A 19,437-nucleotide genomic window follows, 5' to 3' on the forward strand; every position below is an offset into this window, starting at 1 on the left:
ATTATTAGTAATGATATTACCGGATTAAAAAAATAAACATGTTTCCAAGTGAAATAAAATTTTATGTTTATAACAAGGGATATATGTGACTATTTAGGAAGGCATTGTGCATAATAATGAGACAAAGGTTATATGTGGATTATACATATAATTCATATGTGGATTATATAGTTTATATATGTGGATTCAAATATATTCAATGTAATAGAAACTTTATTATTGTAGCTATATATATGCGATTTATTAACAATAATATATAGAAAAAAAATAAATTTGATTTCAAGGTCAGCTACGATGGCAGTGACTATTTTATTTAATATAAAAACATTGTATTTAATAGAGAGGTTCCGAAAAGTACAAAATTGCAACAATTTTTTAAACAAATTAAACATTTTTATTGTTACAATTTTTTAAAAAAAATTTGAAATATTTGTTGTTGCAATTCATGACTGTTCAAAAAAAATTAAATAAATCTCTACTGCTAGGAGATTAAAAATGTATATAATGTAACAAAAATTTTTTGAAGAAATTATTTTTTAAATATTGACTAAAGCGAAAAAAAAACATATCTAAACTATGCCACTGAAATTGTTAAAGTTTAATATTAAATTTAAAATGAATCAACTCTCCCTTTTAAGAAATGATATCAACGTACTCATATATAACATAAATACTTACGGCAATAAGTATACATATATAGTAGAACATAGCCGTAGGGTGTATTTGTAAGGTGGATAAACTTGTAATTATTAAATGTATCTAAAACATAAATTGATTCTAAATATACAAAATCTATAACAAATACAAGCTCTGGAATAAAAGTTAATATAAAAAGCAATGAAAAAAATATATATTACAACAAATACTATAAATAAATTGTAGAGGGTTTTCTTAAGAACTTGTTAAGTTGAAACACATAAGATAAACTGTATTTTTCCCACTTAGTCAACGTTGCGGATAAACAAGTCGCGTGAGTATGGAGTAAAGCTGCATTCGATTCTCAGTTAATGTCTTGAAAGCGATCTGACTGGACACAAAGTTCGCTGTTTCTAGTGCTTTTGTGGAATGTAGTTTGAATATTAATAAAGTGAGACAAAAACGTAAATGCAATAAAACTTTTTGTTACTATTGTTGTTTTTAAATAAATCGTGCTTTATTTACAAATATAATATAAAAATATAGACAAAAAATAAAAGTAAAAAAAAAAAACTGGAAGAGTATATTTTTAAATAAATTTTAACGTAACAAAATGTATGAACAGAATAATGAAAGCAATCCGTTCACTACGGCAGCTAACAATGCTTTATGGAGCTTACAGGGACGTAGAGCAAGTAATGCTGCTAGTCCTGCTGTAAACAATTCCTCTCCAGCCGAAATACCTCAAAATATTTTTTCAAATCCCGCCATACAACCCTCCAGTGTTATAAATTTATCGAATTCAAGTGATGTGGTTATTGGACCAATGACACAATATCAGGGACCGGTCACAATATATCAATACATGGACGCAACTGTTGAAGCGCGCTCAATGCAAGCAAACGGCGGTAAATATCAGTAAATATTGCGCATATTTAAGCTTTGAGATAAACGCTTTGAAACTGTGTCTAGAATTGAGTTTATTTTAAAAAGCATGGAATTTTTAAGCTTTTTTGAATTCCATTAGCAATGTGATAACTTTTTAAGTATTTAATTATCAACAGAGTAATTGCAAAGTAAACTTAGTTAATATATTGATTTGACTTTGTAATAAATAGTTTTTCATGTTGATTTATGTTCAATTAAATTTTAATTCAAATAATTAAAATAATATAAAATGATTTTTTGTTGTTGTAGTTCACTACTCTTCGAAAAAAACCTCTTAATTAAATTTTAACTTAAAATTTAATAGAAGTTACACTATGCAAATAAAAAAGTAAAATATATGACAAAAATACCGGTTATATTATCAAATAAAAATAATAATTAAATTTGTTAGGGAACATTTTTATACGAATTTATTTAACATCACAGATCAAGATATAAGTAATTATTTTGTAGCTTTTATACAAAAATAGCTATTAATCAAGGTAGGGTTTTCACACAAATCATGAAAATAGTTAAATTTCATTTGTTAGTAGTGTACAATAAATACATTAATTATTTGAGGAAATATTTATTAACAGTAGTTAAATTTTTGACAACTGTGCACTTAAGCGTTAGCTGCTTTGAAATTATCTATCGATGATGCAGCAGTTTTTGTATTATAGATAAACATAAATATTTCGTATTTGTTTGGAAAGAATAGTAAATTCAGATCATGTAAAATTGCTTAAGTTTGTTTACTTTATGAAGGCAATACAAAATATGATCGTCACACACTTCATAACCGAATTTAGACAGTATTTACATTGATTATTTTAATTCTAAAAAAACAACTTGATTTATGAAACATTCAGTAGTAGAGTATATATGTGTATATATGAATAATGACGATGACCAGTTAAAGGCACTCTCAATTAATATAGACAGTCAAGCATAGTTATTGTCTTCAAAGAAATTTTATTATAGAAAACCTATTTTTAAAATAGTTTCTAAAACCCAGAAAGGCCAACTTTACATACAGTTATTTAATTAAAGAAAAAAATATTTTCTAAATTATTTTTAAAACCAATAAAGGTCAGAAATATTTAAAAGCCAATCATTGAATTAACGTAAATTTATTTAAAAAATTTTTATAACAAAGAAATGGTGATTAAAATATTTACTGAATAAATATGTTATAACTTGTTTTAATGGAGGAAATAAACTTACTAATTGTTCACTGTTTCCATCATGCATATTATAAAGTAATTTAAGCAAATTAAATCAAGACACAATAAAAATAATACTCAATTAGCATTAAAGAAAAAAGTAAAACAAAAAAAAACAAAAGACCAAAGTATCTACACCTAGAATAGTTTTTATAGTTGATAATTTATTATTATTTGTTTAGTGTTTACTTTAAATTTTACCTTCTTACTATTCTTAATTTGTCGGACTGTTATCTAAACTTAGAGAAAATAAGCAGAATATTATGAATATAGAATATTTTCAGTGTCAAACTGATTTATTTCTCTAAAAATCTATGGTTTCTGTATGTCAAAACTGAGCAGTTTCAGATAAAGTGTGTGTTTGTCTTTTCTTCATCAAAGTTTCCGCAATTTCTGCTAAACCGTTTCTCTCCATGTGATCTGACACAACAGTGGCTGAAATATATACGGTTCGATCTAATAAAAAACACCTCTGTTTATTTTGTAAGTATAAATCACAGAAATTTTAGGGATTTGTCTTAATAAAATAATGATTTCATACAATAATGACAAATATAATCGTTAAAAAAATATATATACATTAAATAATATTTTTAAAATCAAAATTAAATTATTGCTTAATATGTTAATATATGAATAACATACAATGTTAGAACGTTAAGAATCCATGCATATTAGTTATAATTAAAAAAGAACTCTGCTGATTTCACATAAAGAAAAAAAGAATTTATTCTATTTCAATATGCAAATTAGTCAAGAAATACCAAGTCATTTCACAGATCAAGACTTTTATCACCTCTTAGTATTAAAAAATTTTATCACCATTTGTCAATCCATTTGTTATCACCATTGCGTTTCTTTGGTACTATAGTTCGTAAGTGTAATTGCTGGAGTACTAACGGGCTAGAGTACTTTTGTATCGTTTGCGCAATTATCAAGCAGGCTCTCTAAGAGTTATGATAAAGAAGAAGTGAAATCTAACAATCACTTTACATGTCTCTGCTCGAGACAATAGAAGCGGCTGCATTGTTTAGAAGATTATTTCTCCACTGACTAGGCAGAATTAACTTAAGGAAATTCCTTATGAATGAACATCTGGAATGATGTAACCAAATGATGTAACAAGTACATATATAAGAAACATTGATAAGTGTAGCTTATATATATTACGTATATATATTACGTATTTATGATTATATTTATAAATATATATATATATAAATATATTTATATAAAATTTGTAATTAATAGTATATATTTAATTCATTTAAAAATAAAAGAACGTGACAGTTTCTAAAGTCGAAATTATACTTAACTTTCGAAAATGGGTTGATTTCAAATGAAATAATTTATAGGTTTTACTTTAATTTATTTTAGATGGAAATCTAAATTATTATGCGAAAAAGTTTCCGTTTAATTAGTTTTTTTTTGGCTAAAAGACGTCATATAGCACAAAAGAGTCATAACAATAAAATTAAAGTGTTATAAATTATTAATGTCTATTAAAATAATTGTTATAACTAATATAATAATGTAATTTTGTGTGCATAAAAAAATAATTTATAAATTTACAAAAAGTTGTCAGTTCCAAATATTGCTGATAATATAAATATTAAGACTTCGTCTTAAGTCAAAAAAGAGTCAAAAAGAATAAAATGTGGTCTTACACATAAAAACTAACATTTTTACTTGATTATAAAGGGATTTATATATATTTATTCTTTTGATTCTTTTTATCTTTATTTCTAGTTCATTTAAGTTGCATTGAAATTTCTTAAGGGGCCGATTAAACCCGCTTGTAAAGGCCAAAAGATCTTTGGTGCACTGCTAATATAACATCAATTAAGATCATATTTTCTAAACTTTCATAAGAGTTATGTATAAACCACCAATTTTGTTAGTGTTAATTAGTATTCATGGCAGTTGGAGAAAAGCAAGCAGTTTTAGAAAATATTCAATAATTTTATTTTTGAAGGCATAGATTAAATAGTTTTAATATATTCCAAAAATATATTAAGAATTTTATAAAATTCGATAGAAACCATTTATTTAATGTGAATGATAAAAATCATAAAATTATCACGATGTAAACTCTTAAAACTGGTTCCTTTAAAAAACTGTTTGGTGCTTGAACTCAACTTTTAAATTAATGAATTAGTTAATTGCTACCTATTGCTAACTATTAATGAAAAAAAATTCTTCAAACTTTTCATATTCTTGCTTTTTCTTTTTGTTATTTACTGCTTCGCATCTGCACCATAAAATGTAGATAAGTTTTCTGGATTGTTGAAGTAACTTCACTAATATGAAAAAAGTTGCTTTTTTAATGCTTACAATGCCACTAGAACGCAAAACACAGTTTAGAAGACTCATTACATTTATTAAATACTATACTATATCCATTAAATTATATCCGATAAATTAAAAATTTTATTATTTAATTATTTCAAGAAATTAAATGGTATTTAAAAGACAGTAAGACAGTACTTGCATATCAAACCCCGTTCTGTTATCACGGATAAAATATTGTTCATATACTAGACCTAGTCCATTGACAAATCCATAATTAGTAAAAAATTGGTAATTGGGTTCCTTTTTTAAATTTACTAAATTTTTACTAATCAAGATTGGTTCTGATACATATAGTAAAGTTTTCTATTCTTTTATAGAAATGCAATAGTAGTATAATATAGGCCAAATCTCAATCTTTCTAACACGCAGAAACCAGTTAACACAGATACCGTAGTATCGATTAGATTTCTCTTTAGTTGAAGCAACTTATAGGTGTCATTTTTGTTTAAATTGGATTAAATAAGTTTTGAGGACTGTCAAAATATATTCATTTTAGGCCATCTTTGCTGTTTTGTGAGAAATCACTTTTAGAGAACAGTAGACCTACTTTAATATTGTAAATAAATATAAAAACAACTCCATGAATTGTTTTATACCTAACTCCGTACTTTTACTAAATAATCTTTTTTCACGTGTTATTTATCGCAGTATTACAGAGTACATAATGTGTTTTTGTTATATTGGCCATGTAACCAACTAATACACTTATTGTTGGAAAATCTTACCTGTGGATTAATATCAGGAATGATATTGTATAGAATGGAACCGACTACTGCGCCTTTACTTTAGACAAACTTACATTGTTAAACTAACTTGTCACACTTTACTTATACGCCTTTTATACTTAATTAAAATTTTTTTATTTATTTTTGGTTAATCAACAAATAATTTTTACTGCTAAATCTAAAAAATTGACAAATTATCCATCTAGTATTTCTAACAATCAATTTATAACTGCTCTTTCTTATTTTCCTACTTCATATAGAAGAAAAAAATATTCAATTCTTCTTTTTTATTCATTTAATCAATCATTGAACATTATAATAGTGATTTCAAAATTCGTGGGTAGAATTCTATTTTGGCTATAACACTACAAATTTTATCAAACTCTTCTAATCGCTAGAAAAATTTTTTATTCTACGGCGAAATTAATTCTATTAGGAAATGATGTCCACATGCTCTAAAGTTTTTAAATCACCACAGAAAATTTTGAATCTACTCATTGCAAATATAGCAGAAAAGGTCATAACTTCTGTTTTCGTTATATGCATAAAATATATTATTTATTTATTTAATTATTTATTTGTGAGTTAACACTAAAATTAATTTATACGTTTTCTAAGACTAAGGAACTGGACTATTAGGTCTTTCGCCCTACCTATAAAATAATAACCGTAGATTATTTAAAAACAGGGATACAAAATTTATTTGTATGATATTTTTATATGAACTATGAGTAAGAATGTAGAAGAAAAAATGACATTATCAAAAGAAAAAGGTTTTGTGTTATCACAGTATGGCATTCTTTTACAAGACATAATTAATATAATTTCAATATATACATATAATTGACAAAATTTAAGGTTGAAAAATATATTAAAAATTTTTGGAAAGTTTAATATTTCCTTCATGTTATCGCTGCCCTAACAAATATATTTCGTTTATGAATGAAGGACCTAGTAGTCCAGTTCCTTATTCTTATTTATCTTTAAAATTAATTTTAGTGTTGACTCTGAAATAAATAAATAAATATTTCGCAAGTTCATACCTTAATATATGTATACCTTTAAAGATATATAATAATTTTTGAATTCAAAATTAAAAATTAAATTTTCAAAATTATAATTAAAGTTCACACTTTTTCTTATTTGTGTAAATACATGGACTTAAGTAAACTGCAATATCATTGTGAATTTCACAAAGTATTTCAAGAGTTTTGAGATACAGTACATACATTGCATTGTGTTCACACCAATAAACGTTTCTGGGTATGTGAATGTGAGGTAATTCGCTTGATCGGTTGTTTACTCTGACGGTTGGTTCATTCTATCGTCACGTAGTAGAATCGCAGATATAAACGTAATTAATTTAAAATCTGATTTATAGCAATTTATAATTTTATTTTTTTGTGCCTTCACATATAATTGATGAAAAAAATTTTTATTTTATTATTCAAACAACTTTTATAATTTACCTTAATTTTGATTTGTTTTAAAAAATCGCGAGTGCTCAGAAACGTTTAAGCAAATTAGCAACACAATGAGTGAGGCATGCAAACTGTCAAGTAAAGGTAACCCCCTAAGCTGAAAAATAAGCGCTGTATTATTAACCAATTAAGATATAATAATACCGGAATTTATATTTAGCGAAGCTACATTGTTAGTATACAAGCTCTCGCGGATAATAATGCAGTGCCCAGAATAGGCAGTGGACAGTCTGACGTGAACGGTAGAAAGTCGCACGCGTGGACGGCTAAGCCCACATTCGCTAAATAATCGTAAAGGTCTTTGCAGACAGTGATCAATACAAAGCCAAAAATGGAATCAAAAGAAAGAAAAAAATGTCAATAAAATGAGTAAAGTTTGTATAAAATTAACGTTTAAGTTTAGTACAACTTCTGTTGAAGACCGATAAACAACGTCTAAACTCTTCAAAAGCGATAATGAAATTTTAATGGTTTTGAGTATAAATGAAAATTATTTAAAAAAAATATGATTAAAAAATTAATGTATAATTAATTGCTAACACAGAAGTATAACATTTATGTGAAATAATTTTTTTCGTGTGTAAAATATATAAAATTTAATAATTTTTCAACACATGAAATGAAAGTTGAACGGAAATACACGCTTCGGTTGTCTATTTTTGTAGTGAGATACTTGTATGAATATATCAGTCACAAATGACAAACGCTAATGTTATGACGTCACAAGCTTACTCACAGCAGTTAGAATTTTTATGTTTTTAGTTCAGTCAATTCGATTCATTGTACGTAGAGTATTTGTCTGTCTTGAGTCTTGTAAAGACTGACGCCATGCTTTCGCGATAAGAAAATATATATTAATAATATAACGAAAGTGCAAAAATTGTGTACATAACGAAAAATAAATATTGCAACAAATTTATGTGTAAATATAATAAATAATGATATGATCCAAACGAACTTAAATGCTTATAAACAAACTTAAAAATTTAAAGGCGGTGTATTTAGATCTACAAAGCAGTGACCACAATTATTCAATATAAATTAGCAGTTATATACGTAATTACATAAAATTTATAGTAAAAAATTAAAAAAAAATTTATTTAGTATGAAATTGCTACTAAAAGTAAACTCAGAAAAAACGCGTAAACGTCATCGATGGAATTCGCCGGAAACTAGTTCGAAAACAGCCGTAACATCACTGAAAAGTACGTATTTCTATAGGAGAAAATTGCTATTTTACACTGAGTTATCAATTTTGGTTAGGAAATTTTACATTTTGCACCACAAAATGATTCAGTTAATCTTTAATGATGCAAATATATGGTTTCAAAAGTAAAAATATGAGATAAGAATCTGCTAAAATAATTAATTCTGTACATGATTCATTAAGATAATAATGAAGAGGAATTAAATTTATTATTTTATAAGTCAAAAATCTAATAAGCTGAGATAATTATAGAATATGGTATGTACTATAAATTCTTGTCTTCTTCATACTTATATTTCAGTATTAATTTTATTTGCATTATAGCTGTAAATTGTTAAGTATGTATTTCTATTTATATTAACAAATTTAGAGATACAAAAAATTTTTTTTAATTTAAAAAAAATTAATATTCTGTATAATAAGTATATGTAGTTATTTTAATTATCTCTAATTAATTTAAATTCTTTTTTAAATTAATTAAATTTAAAAAATTAATTAATTAAAATCATTTTTTTGACTTAAGAGTGGAACCCATCGAGTATAATAATGCTACTAATAATTTACTAATGCTTGAACCAATTGTTCTTTAGTGATTTTTTTTACGACTGCAATTGCATTGAAATGACGCTTGGTCTCTATTGACTTACTGCCATCGTAGTACACTCAAAATTATAATTGTAAAAATAATTGAAGTAAAAACACTGGTTAACAGATCACGATCAAATCCTAAATGGTACCACAACACAAAGACACCATCTTACAGAAGAAATATAGTAGTATATTTTACAACTGTTTATAATATTAAAAAGATATAACAAAAGTTTTTTTCAGTCTTATTTCAGGCGAAATATTTATAAAATAAAAATTATTGTAAAATAAATTTTGAGTTTTTTTCTTAATATTTATTTTTCATCAATATTAAAAAAAATTTTGATATATATGTAAGCCTGAAAAAAAGCACTTTTATTAAAATCGTTTTGTCATAAAATAATTAATAAATAGAAAGATATAGTTCTAAAAAAAAATTGTAATAAATGCATGAACTGTAAAAATTTCATAATAAACGCCCAATTAAAGTAACATGTCCTAATTTCACTCAAATTAAGATACTTAATGAAGTTCGAACCATTCCAACTCAAGCACCCAATGGTTATTAAACAAACTAATGTCTCAATAATTTGTAAAGAAAGATCATTGTCGCGAATAATTGCCTGATACCTAGGCCATATGCTGTAAATTTATTTATTTCTTTTCAATTAAAAAAGTTTTTTAGTCAATAAATAATATTGAACTCCAATTATAAATTACGGATACTTTTTTTTACTCTTTTTGAAGTTATATCTGGCCTAAAGATTGAAAATATTAATATTAATTTTTAAACGATTACCAAAAACATATTGTACTTATCAAGGTGTTTAAAATATAGTACATAAATTATCGAAGAACTTGTAATATACTATATATACGAATATAATATATACACATTATACATGTGACATGACAACTTATTAAACTTGTCTAAGAGTTTATAATGCAATATAAAAGTCACGGAAGAATTAACTGTATATACACTTCATATATATATTTTTGATAAAATTAGCACAATTTTTGATAAAATGAGCAAGTTTAACTTAGTCATCTGTGTATGTAAAAAAGTGATTTTAGTAACACAAAGCCGGGGTAAATATTTAAAACTATAGTCAGAAATGCAATAGTCAGAGCACACATCTACTTTATGATACTTAATTTTAAACTATTCTTTTAAATTTTGTTCTTGACTAATGAAATTTTGCTTATGTCAACAGTGTGACATTATATTTCTCAATCTAATACTGTTGTAATGTTCACGGTTTACGGTTTACCTAACTTCATATATCCACATCTTTATCTCGGTTTCCACAATATAGGTGACATACCGACATGTCGCTACTTTATTCACGTAATGTTTTTCCAACTCAATGGTTAGTCTCGGGATTTAATTTCTTTCGATGTGGTAAACTTTTTTATAACAACTCCTCACAATTCGCAGAATTTACCCTAGATATTTATAAGTGAAGATCTAAATGCATTTTCCAATTTTTTTAAAAGACTTAAGACTTATTGATCCATCTATTTAGTTAAAATTAAAATAAAACTATATATTACAAGCATTCTGAGAAATACTTTCGATAAGTTATAACTTGAAGGATGGCCTATGAGCTAGTGATCCAAATTCGAATTTTTAACTATATAACTTTATAACTATATTATATATATGGAATCTTTGAAAATTTATTAGAATAGATTAATTTGAATATAAGATTTTATACGAGTATAAACATTTTTTGTAATAAGATTTAAGTGATTAAAAACTCTAAATAAACAGTATTATTTCTACGACAAAACTAACGTTAATCTTGTTTTTGTGTTTATTTAATATTAAATAAAATAAGTATTTTGATATAAAAATAAACAAGTATTTCTCTAAAAATGCAGTAAAAGAAAATAAATACTTAAATAAGATTATATAAGAAATTTTTTTTAACTGAAGTTTAATCTACAAGAGTATATAAGTATTGTAAAAAATTTGGATAAAATTGCTATAAAAAATTAGGTCTGCTCAATAAATATTTACCAATACAATATTTTTTTGACTATGTTAGAATTTGTTTAAAATATTATAAAATGAATGTAATTTTGTTTTTGTGAGTCAATACATCAGATTTAAAAACAAGAAAAACCTATTGGTTACAAAAAGTTAGTGTGACCTGAACTATCGTGTCAATGTTCTGTTGTTAGAACCTAAGATCAATTTTTGCAGTTATAAAAAATTGACCATAAAAGAAAGTGTAGTTTTATTAGCAAAACACATTTTTGCAAAAAAATTTTTAATTTATCCCACATTGTTTACATGCAATTTATATCTTAAATGACTTATTTACTGATTTTTCAGCAAAAACAAATTAATTTTTATAAATGAATTAGTAGCCTTATGAATTTTATTTACCCAATGCTTTTTGGTAGACATGCAATTAATTTTAGAATAAAATGCTACACCATAGCACTTGAATGCATGATAGTGATAGTATTTCAACTTATATTCCTTAAATCTGTATAAAGTAAAAGCAATTGATTTTCAATAGTTTGAGTTAGCACATGTGCATACATTAATATTTCAAATATTAAGGTTATTGTTGCTTTCAAACGATCATCATCATCATCATGTTTGATATCTATGTTTCAACATTTGAGAAAGATTTGCATGACTAAGCTACAGTCCCCAGCTACAGTAGTTGATGAATTTAATTTTAGTCTAATTATATTGAATAAGCTACTAAGTACTGTAGTCAGTTATTGTTACTCAATCATGTGAGTGCTTTTGAAATCAAAAATATTTTTTTACTATATTCTGACATTTTAAAAATCACACTTTCGCTCTACTAATATTAAGTTGTTCAATATTAACTGCAATACGAATTATGAATTTTAAAAACTGTGTAAATGCAACACACAAACCACGTTCCGCAATTATTGGATTTAATTGTTGCATGATTAATTATTGTAATTATTTCTGAATTCCTTTTGAATTGCTTTGTTAAAAAGTTCATTGCTTTCTGACTTTTATCTTAAGTTTTAAAATAATATTTTTTGATTGCAAAAGTATCTTAATTTAATTAAATTTTCTGAGGAAGTTACTTGCAAGCAGGTAGGGTAAGCAGGAACATTAAGAAGGACACTGAAATTTAAAATAAATCGAAGTAACATATACATACTGACAACAAAATTATAAATATCTAACTTGGAGTGTTTCTCCAAGATTTTGGTTTAAATAAAGTTAAACATAGCATGTATATACATATATATTTTATATATAAACTTTTGAGTTATTTTCGATTTTATGAACATCTGTTGGAATTAAATTTATTTATATGCTTTTAAACAAACTTACGATAAAAATGAAGTATTTACCATATACGTTATCATAAAAATCAGTAATTTAGTATTAATAAACATTAAAGAAATATTTAATCAATTTTATGCAATAAATTTAATATCATAACCAACTTGTAATCTTAAATTAAATTGATTTTTTTAGCAATTCTAATTAAATTTAATTAAATTTATTAAGATTTTATTGGTAACTTTAATAAACAAAAGTATAAATAATATACGTATTCAAAATTTAATCTTATAAAAAAATTTAAACAATAGTTTAATGCAAAGAAGTGCTAGAAAATTATTAGTTTGAAAATTATTAAGTTCACTTTGGTCCCAAAATAAATAGATGAAATTAAGCTCACAGTAATTACGAGATTTATAAATACTCTAGAATTCTTTTAGTTCGGCATTCAGCAACACAATAAATCTTTCAAGCCCCGGTTCATAGCCTATTATTTAATAATGATATAGCTTTACTTTAATCCGTTTTGGTAATTTGTTGTGTCCTTTATTTTAAGTATCTATTCAGAAAATATTTGTTATTATCCTGCAACTAACGTTCACTAAATATTTGTTTCATAAATATTCATCACTAAATATGACACAAGACGGGTTTCTTGTTATGAAATTAGCAATAGAATATTAAAAGCTTAATCATTTGCCATAAAGTTTTCTTATATTTTTACTTTTTGAATAAACTGAATCCTTTTCAGAATACAATAAGGTTATATATTGGAACATATTTTTGATTTTGATTACAACAATTCTAAGCAAGTACTAATCAAAGCACTAATTTCAATTCGCACGGTCATAATAATGGTATCCTTGACTATCTCCAATTATTTTCAATAATAACCTCTTTCCTAATACATTATTTCATTAGTAAATTTTGTATGCAGACTTCATCTATAATTTTATGTCATAATATGCGAGAAAAACAATGTCTCCATGAAAAAACATTTTTCCAAGTTTGAAGTACTCCTTGGAAGAAACTTTAAGAAATAAAAAGAGAGCAAAAACTTAATCTATCCCACTATTCCGCTGAGTTCCGCTGGGTTTCAGAGAAAACTACAGCCACAAACATATATTTAGTAACACTAGGATAGTTAAGTTATTAGTTTTAGCAGTTAGAAGTTTATATAAATAATTCTTGTATCTAGGTAATATGTTTAGTTTATAGATGTAATAAAGAATAATGAAAGAGTGAAATAAATGCAAATGAACACCTTCGAAATTTTTTTTGAAAATTTGAACATTATTCAAAAGTTCAGTAGAAAAATCGCAAAATTTTGTCTATTGAACATTATTCAAAAGTTCAGTAGAAAAATCGCAAAATTTTGTCTATGTATAGCCATAAATGGCCCGAAGAACACAGGTATGACATGGTCCGCCCATGATCAGAAAATAACTAAACAACTGATTAGTCTTGCTCGTCGCACGCAGATGCATTAATGGCTCCTTTCAAAAACTTCTATTTTAACTATAGATCACACGAACAACTCTACTCTACTCTATGAATTACTCTGTCATTGCTTGGGTCTTACCAGAAGACTCCCATTCACTCTGAAGCTCCATTGTTTTAATGTCTATCTGATATCACTACCATAGGCGTTAAAGATATTGACTTTTATTAAAAAGACAAAGTGTCTTGTACAAAATAAATCTATCTATACCTTAGTTCCTTAGACCGTTTAGATCGAGCTTATAAACTGTGGTATCACAATTGACCTAATTTCAGATTCTAAGTGAACCAATATTTTTGCGACACAGGCTACTACTTGTACTATATCTTAATAGAAACTTAATATTGTATTGATATCAATTATGACGTTTTCATATTAATTATGATCTAAATAAAAATATTTTTTGGTTTTCGTCATAATAAATACTATTACCATATAAAATTTTCTTAGATAGGAAAAATTTTGCGATGCGGAACACGTAAGTTGGTGAACTAGAGTAAGATACCACAACCGCAATTAAGACGTGAAATATTGGTATGTTTCACGTCTTAATTGTATTATTTAACAATGAACAATGAATAAAAGATATAAAGAGAAATATAAAATATAAATTTTATTTAGTCAATTGTACTTAATTAAGTACAGTTTTAATTCAAAAACTGTTAATAAATTAATTAAAAGACATTTATAATAAATATATCATAAAACGTATAACGGATTGTAATTTAATAATTTTAGGAATCAATCAGAACAGGAATGCTAGTAGTACCTCCATCACACAAAAATTGACTATCACATCAAAACTACTTATCCTGCTAATAGTTTTATTGATCATATTGATCATTGCCAGTGTGGTTGTGTATTTTAATGCAACTGGAAAAAAAGAGACGGGACCAATATTATTTGGGAACAATTATGAACATGGAACTTGTAAGTATTAAAAAATCGAAAGTTATAATTTATATTATTCTACTCATGAAATACGATTCACTTTTTTATTTTATTAACATCGTTACATTTTAATCTATCAACCATTTGATTTTATTATTATTTTTAAGTATCTTAGTTCCGAATTTAGGAAATGGACATCTAATAGTTGATCGTATACAATGGGGTGCTTCAGAATTGGCTAAAAAACTAACGATACCGTTGAAACATCCCATACCATATGTACTCATAACACACATCGGTGTACAGTCAGTACCTTGTTTAAATATATATAAATGCTCCATTAAAATGCGCACTATACAAGATTCAGCAATTGCTGAAAAGAATTTACCAGATATACAGGCAAACTTTTATGTGAGTCAACTTAATTGCCATTTGATCACGTACTTTTTTATTCAGCATTAATGAATTGTAATGTTTTTCCATAAAAGGTCGGTGACGATGGCAATATTTATGTGGGACGTGGCTGGGATTACGCCAATACTTATGCAAATGATACCTTGGCTGTGACGTTTATGGGTGACTATGGTCGCTACATACCAAGTGATAAGCAATTGGAAGCCACACAATTTCTATTGGCTCATGCAAAAACAAGTCAATACATTGACTTGGCTTATAAATTAGTAGCACAAAATCAGGTATAACCTTGTCTGTCTGATTTATTAACCTTTATTTTAAATTTATATCTCTACTTTTTTGCAGACAAAATCAAGCAAGAGTCCAGGTGCAAATGTTTATCGTTATATAAAGAACTGGCCACACTTTTATCCCTGTGGCATGGATGACAACCCCAAGTGTGGTAGTGAACTAGGTATGCCTGAGAAATGGGATGGAAATATGTAAAAGCTATGTTACTATACTTGCAATGTTGTTTCTTGTTTAAATATTTTCACATTTGAAATAATTTACATTAGATTTTAAGTAAAAATTTAATGAAATAAAGTTTTTATATTTATTGTTGAAATAAATCAGAAAGATAATAAATTTTTCAAAATATTCCTTATAAATATACTTAACACTTTTTATAAGTATATGCTATATTTTTTTGAAGATAAATTGATTTTATTTATCTAACAATAATAATTTAGCTCCCACCTAATATACATTTTTGATTTTTTTTAAATTGATATAAACAAAATATTTGTTCCTAAATATATAAATTTATATTCTCTGTTTACTTAAATTGCAAAAAACCATTTAATTAATTATATGAAGTAGGCGCTAAAAGTTATACCGTGCTACTTATACGGATATATCTTTTCATTTAGTTTGTTTGTATATATTTTATTATTTTTATTAGTTATTAAGCTCTTTTTTACTAAATTCGTTATCGGTTAATATAGTCAAAAAATAAGTAAAAAATATTATAATAAATATTATTTATTTATACTTGATAAATTAATTTAAGTGTTTTAGTAAGATATCTAAGCAGCAAACAAAAAAAAGTAATATTATTTGTTATAAATTAATTCTTATTTATTTTTAATTTTTATTAAAATATTGCATTATTTTTGATTTACATTTATTTATCCGATATTTTTTTAATATATATATTCAAATATCACAATATACCAAATACACTTAAGTAATTTGAGAATAAAATATATTCTATATTGTATTTTATTATGTTTTTTTTTAGTAGACTTTTTTCTTTTAATAGTATAGTATACGTTATTACTTACATCAAATATGATATAGCAAAAAATTAATTTATATCATATAACTAAAATTTATTGGCATGTGTCCTCAATCTCAGTTATTCCTAGAAAAGACGCTACTTATTAAAAAACCTACAAAATTGACAAACGAAACCGATTGTGAGGTTTAATTGCTAATTCAAATAACATTTAAGGATCATTTAAAATTTCTAATCAGTACCTCTCAGATTAGTAACCAACGTGGTCTGGTGTGTAAGTAAGGTTATACCGGATTCACTTATGCTCATCGACTAATTGTGCTACCATATAAAATCTCAGAGTCCATCTTGATTCCAACTTCAAAACTATCTTCAAGCCTTGTCGAAACCTAGAATGTTGTTTAAATGGAGGTCTTGAAACTAACTCAGATGTTTTAAAAATTAGATAAAGAGCAGAACTAACGCTCTTTATTTGTTTACCCAATAACTGCGACAGGAACTGTTAAAAAGGAGATTCAATCTTCTAGTATATTATCCCTACGAGGCAAATCAATAAGATTACTGAACTTTTTTTAAAACAACTGGGTGAAATTGCATACAGTTTGTTATGGTTAAATATTCTTATCTTATTTTAAATTGCTCAATAGAGGAAGATTTCAACATATGTTATTATTAGCTATCGGTTTGACCAGATTTTCGACACGTTCCGCATATGTGTCTGAGACAGAGACTCCCAAAGCAGAGAAGAAAAACTGTTCTAGATAAAAATTAAAATTAACTCAGAAATATTAAAGCACTTTATAATAGCCAGCATCATGGCGATATCAACACTTTTTCGAAGGAGTTACTCCAATCACCTCGATGTTTATATCATGTTAAATTAAATTTTAATCTTTAATATGGCTGTTTATTTCTGGACAGAAGCCCATTAGAAAATAGGAATTTAATACCCGAAACTTTGCAAGCTAATAACATATTAAGTCTGTCTATTAGTATTAAATAATAACATATCTGACATCTATGAGGAATACACAAAGGAGCTCATGAGTTGAATTTCAATTCACAACAACTGGAATTCGACATCCATAACTCAGTTTATAGTCGAATTGTTCAACTCAATAAGTATCTTTTTTAAAAATAACTTTTATGAAAATAATACATAATATTGTATTACATCATGATATTATAAGTAATATACCTTGATATACAAAGGTAGTTACAATAATAACTAAAACGCTAAAAGCTGCTCAATTTATATAATTGATACACTAAAATTATTGTTTTTAAACTATATCTTAATTAAATTTAATAATTTAATACATTATTTACTTTACAAAGATATCGATATTAGATATGATATCGATAAGATATCGATAACGATATTAGTTCAATGCCCTCCATTAAAGCTTACGAACTCACGGGTCAGTCCTACATCACTTTTTGAAATATGTCTAAATATTATTTTTAAGATTCCGTCAAATCTGTGGTTTGCTTCTATATAGTTACATTTTCAGATAGCCTACTCCAAAATGATTGGAGTGGACTATCATAAACATTATCATTTACATTATCTCTCAAGTAGAATGAACCATCATCTTGCTGAAACCATATATTCCCATTCTCTGCTCGCACGATTGAAAAGAGAAATTTCTCATGTATTAAAATACCTCATGCATTGATCATAATGCTTGTTCCAGCAAAACAACTGCAAGTGCAAATAACTACTTTCATAATTGAAAAACCACAAAACTACTGAATTCTTGCATAATGTAAAAAAGAATAAGGTGTTCAATTGAAGACTAAGAAAAATACATTCTTTGTATTTTTCATAGTTACTTTTACTGTACAGTAACTTTTTTATGTTCCACAAACCACTTACGATTTTGAGAAAGGCGCTTTCAGTGGATTGCGGTCATAAAAGAAAAAACGCAAAAGAAGTTGAAGGTCAGACTTAAATTAGCATATGATATATGTGTGGAGGATTGGCTTTAACGCTACTGTAAATATTTTCTTCTCCCTAGTTCAAAGGCGACAGAATAAGTTTTTTACAAAGAATATATATCTAAAGTACCAACCAAATTGTACTAAATTATACAGTCAATTATAATTACTTGATTAACAGTAATTGTGAATGTTTTATGTACAGGTCTTATAGCTTAAAAGAACAGTGGGTAACTCTCAACAATTTCTTGTATTAATGCTTTAATTATTGATTATAAAAAATTCTAAACAAAATGGATATAAACTTTAAAATTTGTGAGAAGAAAATACATTAAATAATACTTATGGAATCTAATTGATGCCTTATAAACCTCGTATATTGCGTAAATTAAAAAGAGAGGTATAGTTTTCGTGATTATTTTTATTAAAATTTACGGCAGCTAGTTTTTATAATATAACCTCATACTCATCTTTATAATATAATACAGTCTACGGCCATAATTAAAGTTACCGTAAAGGTTTAGTGGTAATCTATTTTGTAACATATTGCTATTGGATATATTACATTGTTTTATAATGGTTTAATTGGAACAATGTACTCGTTGCATTTTTTTTTAACACAGTTGAAATTCATTTTATTTATAAAATATATACTGGTATTGCATACCAAAAATATAATCAAAAGGTATATAAGAACTTTTTACACTATTATTAATATTTTTTTCCAAATGTAATTTTAAAAATTAAATATATAAATAAAATACTACGTAGTTAGAACTGTGAATCATATATACTTCTAGTTATATTCTATTTCATTTATAAACCTAATATGATATTTTTTCTAATAATTATAATATCGAAAGTTGCTATTCAAACTACATGTTGCTTAAATTCTTACTTTAAGTATTTAAAATGAATTTATACAGATTGTATTAATTAAAAAGTTGTAATGCATGAATAACTTTAAGGTACGTAAT

At 25.7% G+C, this 19,437-nt stretch overlaps 1 protein-coding gene across 2 annotated transcripts; it reads left to right on the top strand.

Annotated features, from left to right (window-relative positions):
* Window positions 1–1,204: 1,204 nt before the first annotated feature.
* LOC119672809 (peptidoglycan-recognition protein LA-like) lies at window positions 1,205–15,784 on the top strand. Of its 2 annotated transcripts, none has more exons than XM_038083949.1 (5): window positions 1,205–1,544; window positions 14,674–14,865; window positions 15,002–15,237; window positions 15,315–15,521; window positions 15,586–15,784. In XM_038083949.1, exons 1-5 carry the CDS (start codon window positions 1,250–1,252, stop codon window positions 15,724–15,726), a joined length of 1,071 nt encoding a protein of 356 aa, XP_037939877.1. In that variant the 5' UTR covers window positions 1,205–1,249; the 3' UTR covers window positions 15,727–15,784. The 2 variants fall into 2 exon arrangements, with proteins under 2 accessions (XP_037939877.1, XP_037939878.1); XM_038083950.1 differs by lacking the exon at window positions 1,205–1,544 and adding an exon at window positions 7,920–8,552.
* Window positions 15,785–19,437: the final 3,653 nt, after the last annotated feature.

This window comes from Teleopsis dalmanni, chromosome 1 (assembly GCF_002237135.1).
Source record: "Teleopsis dalmanni isolate 2A chromosome 1, ASM223713v2, whole genome shotgun sequence".
In the NCBI taxonomy this organism is placed as follows: domain Eukaryota; kingdom Metazoa; phylum Arthropoda; class Insecta; order Diptera; family Diopsidae; genus Teleopsis; species Teleopsis dalmanni.